Raw genomic sequence first — 6,000 nt, forward strand, 5'->3', positions numbered from 1 at the left:
TCTTTAAAAAGAAGCATTTATAACACTTGAAGGGTTTCTGCTAAGTGGTAAGAAATAGATTAATGGTGTAAATGAAAACAAGAGGAGGAAATAAAGAAGCCTATGTATCACTTTAAATTCAGATAAATCCTGAAGCTTTAAAATCATGAAGCATTACGCTCTTTACAAATAAAGAGCCTAACTTTAAATTTCCATAATCCATAACTTATAAATGGGGGAGGGGGAAGAAAACAGTAATTTGCCTAATATTTTGCAGAGTTGTTTGCAGGTTACATTTTGTCTAACGTGAAGAAACTTTCAGCAGTAAAAAACAGGTTTTCTACATACCTAGTACCTCAGATTTTTGGCTATCTTTCTATTCATACGTAGTATGAAAAGTAGACCAAGTCTGGAGTCCAGATTCAGATGTAGACAACTGTCTCTTTAGGAAAAATATCCAAGTACTTTTAACAGTAACTGTAGTTTCATACATACAAATGAGTAATATATTAATGAGATAAAATGACAAATGGACTATCAAGTCCTAGAACACTGTCCTGATCCAATTTATAGAACTATTAAGATTTATCTCAAGTTCACCTATGTTTTAAAATCATATGTTTATCTGTCTATCATATTTGGTGATTTTTTTCATTGTCCCAAGATTGTGCCTATTAGTTGATGCAAACACTCTTTAAATCTTTCATTTACTATTCTGGACACCCCACTGATACGTAAAGCATCTTGTTGACAGGTACAATGTTATTTCAGAATTTTACTTTTGAGTAGTTTATAAAGAAGGTTTAAGAGCAGTGAAGTTTTTGGCTACAAATAAACATCAACAAGATCAATTTTCAATCTTCATAGCTTTGTTTTGAAATTAATTCTTTTCAAGAATTATTGAAAAGCTAGTAAGTATATACACACAATGTACATATTCCTACATGTGTGTTTGAAAGACACCGTAATCCCATGTTCATAAATGAACTACCATAGGATAACAGAGGCCACAGATCAGCATCTTAAATATACATAATAGTTCAGAGGAGCTCTATCCCTTTTTAGAGGTCATAATGAGAGAACAGTCAGAAGGACAGCTACCAGACATCCATTAAGTCACACTATTGCCCAATTGTAAGCATGCACTGAAGTCCTGAGAAAACACGTATTAGAGTTACCAAAATGCTGGTAACACCACATGAAAGATGAGCCATGCAATTCTTCAATTAAGCAAATCATCCTAGCTTACCCTTTCTGTCTCCTGAAGGTACAGAAGAGCAATATCCCCAGCCTTCTCATAGCATGTAACAATTTCTTGTTCACGGTCCACATGGAGGTTGCTAGCCGAAGAAGAAATTGGCAACTTCTCAAGACAGAGACCTGAAAAAAATTGTAAAATCAAATGAAGCATTAAAAACTAATGTCATATAATACTATACCTCAAATAGTTCAGGCTAAGCCCCTTTGATCAGGAGAAGAAACAAAGAAAAAAAAAACCTACCAAATATTTATGAAGACATGGTCCTCTCATACTGACACTAGTAAGTATGTAAGTAAGAGTGACTCCTCCTTAATAATTATAAAACCAATAACAGCAATTGTTTTAAAGCAATTTTGATTTAAAAGACATTAGGACAGTCTACCACAAAAGTGCCTAGTGTCTTTCTTTACCAGTTTTAAATTACTGAATACATCTTCACTTTTCCAGAGTGATCACAGAAACCAAGACAGGGTGTAAAAAGGCTCTCAAGGCAATATGAAATTTAGTAACCGCACAAGAAAGTGCAGAAGCACCTATAAAAACAAATATATTTTCAAAAAAATAAGGGTTTAGGAACTGTAATTTTGGTATTTAAATTTAGTAAGAGGTAGCTTGCTCTCATCAAGGTACAGAAGTCTTTTCCTTTCAGGACCTTATTAAACTTACCCAACTAATACATTATCTGGCACTTAGAAGGGGGGAAAAAAAAAAAAAGCATTTGCTTGTCTAAAATAAAAACCCAACAACTCTTACTAATCAATGCTATCCTCTACACAAGCCACTTCTATTACAGTTATTTTCAAGATAATCTGAGAAAACAGCTGGAAAGGACCTCGAGAACACTAATCCCTCTATCTGACCGAGGAATCAACCAACCCCAGACACCTGTCTAACCTCTTCTTAAAAGCTTCTGACAATAGGGATGCCTCAGCCTTCCAATGCAAATTATTATAGCGCTCAATTATTCTCACAGTTAGTATGTTTTCCTAACATCTACATCTCCCTCCCTAGATTAATTACTCCTAGTTGTTTTCACAGAGAGATTATTCCTTTTTTTACAAAACATTTTTTCAATGTTTATCTAGAGAGAGAGAGACATGCTTGCAACAAAGAATGTCAATTCCCACTCATTTCTCTTTTCATGCTTCCTTGACAGCTAATCATTTTTATCTCCTCTGGACACTCTCCAATCGGTTACCTCTGTCTTGACTCACTGTGCCAAAACTGGATACACGGCTCCACTTGAACCTCAATAGCACTGAGCAGAGAAGATGAAAGACTTCCTAGTTTTGATATAGGATACTTATGAAAAAAAAGACTCAAATCAGCAGAACTTTAGTGCCTTCCCTTACATATTAGTAAAATATTCTCTTCTGCTTATGATCTGCAACAGATCACCAGATCATATTCTGCAAGCCAACTGCCTCATCAGTTACCCCATCTTATATTTGCTTGAATTATTTGAAATGTAGCACTTTCCAGGTGTTCTTCAGAGATTTATTTCAGCTCGTTCTTCCAGCTTGTCAGCAGTCAATGCTGATCCTAAAGTGCCTTCAACTTCTCCCACATTAATATAATTCACCATTTAAATGACCGTATTCTCAATTCATCATCCAAGGTTCTGAGATTCCATTGCTGGAGAAACTAAAAACAACAAGAAAAAACATACCTATGTATTGGTTGGATGCCTGTAGAATGACAGGTAGTACAAAACTTCAGTTTGGACAACAGTTTATCAAAGGATTTCTGCCCATCAATATTGTAAGATGAGGACAGTATGTTTCATTGGAATTACAATAGTTTTCTTACTAAAACAACTTGGGAAGACACAGACATGGAATCGGAGTTTGTTTATGGATAAACTCAAATTATGCAATATTGTGGCCTCCAGGTTCTTCTAAAACATCTATTAAGTTTCAATATCTCCCTGTAGAAGTATAATTCTATTGGGGTTGTTCAGCCTGGAGAAGAGAAGGGTCTGAGGAGACCTTATTGCAGCCTTCCAATACTTAAAGGGGACCTATAAGAAAGATGTGGACAGACTTTTTAGCAGGGCCTGTTGTGACAGGACAAGGGGTAATGGTTTTAAACTAAAAGAGGGCAGATTTAGACTAGATAGAAGGGAGAAATTTTTTTATGATGATGGTGGTGAGACACCGGAACAGGTGAACTGAACCACCAGAAAAGTGGTAGATGCCCCATCCCTAGCAACATTCCAGGTCAGGTTGGTCAGGGCTCTGAGCAACCTGATCTAGTTGAAGATGTCCCTGCTCATTACAGGGGGGTTGGACTAGATGACCTTTAAAAGGTACCTTCCAACCCAAAGATTCTATGAATTCATCTGTATAAAAAAACAGCAAGCCATATTTCCAGCTTAAGAGGATGAATTAAGTCTCTATCAGAGTTTGCTGGCCACCTTTACCCTCCAATCTACCCTTTTACCAGTACAAACAACATATATCCTACAGCTCTATTTGCTAGCTATACACCCAGTTAAGACAAAATCCTGACTCCACTACTAACTGCTCTGCTAAAGACAAAATAAAATTCAATATACTTTTCAAAAACCTACACATTCCTAAAGAGCCCACACATGGAAGTAGTCTGTCTCATAAAAAACTGCCAAACCTGTATATAACAGACACTGGACTTTTCTAACATGTTATGGTTTCAACCTACCTTACCTCTAAAAATAAACCATATTTGAAAATAGTCTAGAGTAGCCTATGCTAATCTGCTTTCTTTCAATTTTTCAATCAAATAGCAAATATCTGAGAGGTTTTTTTGCTAATTGTAAGTCATAGACCCAAAAGCAGCAAGATTAAACTATAGAAAAAGCTCAGTTACCCTGATCCTGCAGTAGGCTTGAATTGACCCTCTGATAAGAATATTTAAATGTAAGGTTGATGCTGGATACAAAGTTTGCAGTGTCCTACACAAACGCCTTCAAACTCAGACTTAGAGTTGACCATAAAATATAATAAATGAGCTGCAATAAAAATGTCAAATGACTGAAAGCATGAGATAGTTGGTAAGTGGATCACTCTTCCTCACCCCTTCTCTCACATGACATGAACAGCCAGTGCCCCACAGTAATCCTCCACTACATGAAACATACTACTCAGCTGGCTATTTGTAGATTTGACTTGGATTTATTATTTTTATATTTTATGGCCACAACTATAATCATTTTCATTGAAAAACTCTCTGTAAGAACACTCTCTCATTTTAGCTGAGAATTTTCTTTAAAATATGAAAGCACCTCAGTGCTATGCCAGAAACTTTAAGTAATGCTGAAGGGAAAGACAAAAATCTAAGTGTCCTTTGATGACATATATAATACTGTTTCTTACCGTAACTTTAGTGTACAATTAGTATTCACTGTATTTTCCCTTGTATGTTTATTACAACCCAGGAAAGTACGTCTATTTTAAGCATACAATGCTTTGGAGCAGGAAGTTCATTTGGAGAACTATCCTGAAACGACCACTTAACAGGATGGTTTGGACACTTCATTTGGTTTGATGACACAAGGAATAATTACAATTCAATACTACATTAAACATGAAAAAAGATCAACTAGAAGAAAAATGTGGAATAAATTATTATTTCTGTAATAGGTTACTTGTTTAATTTTTTTCTTAAAACCAGATGAAATTTAAGGAATTATGTATTAAATTACATAAAAGTATTTTTAAATTCTAAATAGATATAAATATAACCACATAATATACCACCCATTTCTTCGTAAGAATAGTGTGAAATGATAAAAAATGAATTAAAATAAGGGATTATTATGTTAGGCCCTTGTAAAAAGAACAAGTGCTAACACAGAGAACTGAGAAACACATGAATTCAGCAGAATTTTGGGGTTTTTGACCATGGGGTGCTTTACATGGCACGGGGCCTCCTGGCAGCAGATGGAGTGCAACTGTCTCCAAGGGGAAAAAAGATTCTTGCTTACGAGCTGGCAGGCCTCATTGAGAGGGCTTTAAACTAGATTTGAAGAGGGAAGGGGATAAAACCAGACTCACTAGAGATGAGCCTAGGGGCGGCATGCCAGAGTTGGGAGTTAAATCGATAGCCCAGGTCAAGTGCATCTACACCAATGCACGCAGCATGGCCACCAAACAGGAGGAGCTGGAGGCCATTGTGCAGCGGGACAGCTATGATGTAGTTGCCATCACAGAAACATGGTGGGATGCTTCTCATGACTGGAGTGCTGCAATGGATGGCTATAAGCTCTTCTGAAGGGATAGGCAAGGAAGGAGAGGTGGTGAGGTGGCTTTGTATGTTAGGGAGTGTTTTGATTCTGAAGACCAAGTCGAGTGCTTATGGGTAAGGATGAGAGGGAAGGCGAATGAGGCAGATATCCTGCTGGGAGTCTGTTATAGACCACCTAACCAGGATGAAGAGGCAGATGAAACATTCTATAAGCAACTGGCAGAAGTCTTGCAATCGCTGGCCCTTGTTCTTTTAGGGGACTTCAATCTACCAGACATCTGCTGGAAGTATAACACGGCAGAGAGGAAACAGTCTAGGAGGTTCCTGGAGGATAACTCCCTGACATAGCTGGTGAGTGAGCCCACCAGGGGAGGTGCCTTGCTTGACCTGCTGTTTATGAACAGAGAAGGACTGGTGAGAGATGTGGTGGTTGGAGGCCATCTTGGGCTTAGCGACCATGATAGGATAGAATTCTCAGTTGTGAGCGAAGTAAGGACGGGGGTTGACAAAACTGCTACCATGGACTTCTGGAGGGC

General features: G+C 37.4%; 1 protein-coding gene across 1 annotated transcript in view; it reads right to left on the reverse strand.

Moving 5' to 3' along the window:
- The window catches only part of TTC7B (tetratricopeptide repeat domain 7B), a gene marked incomplete at its 3' end in the record, with an annotated part of 68,233 nt that extends 66,843 nt beyond the window's left edge, over positions 1 to 1,390 (reverse strand). The window contains exon 1 of the mRNA XM_010291288.1: positions 1,229 to 1,390. Coding sequence (XP_010289590.1) covers positions 1,229 to 1,390 — 162 coding nt within the window. The remainder of the gene's footprint in view (positions 1 to 1,228) is intronic.
- Between the last annotated feature and the right edge of the window lie 4,610 nt (positions 1,391 to 6,000).

This window comes from Phaethon lepturus, unplaced genomic scaffold (assembly GCF_000687285.1).
Source record: "Phaethon lepturus isolate BGI_N335 unplaced genomic scaffold, ASM68728v1 scaffold15917, whole genome shotgun sequence".
NCBI classification, from domain to species: domain Eukaryota; kingdom Metazoa; phylum Chordata; class Aves; order Phaethontiformes; family Phaethontidae; genus Phaethon; species Phaethon lepturus.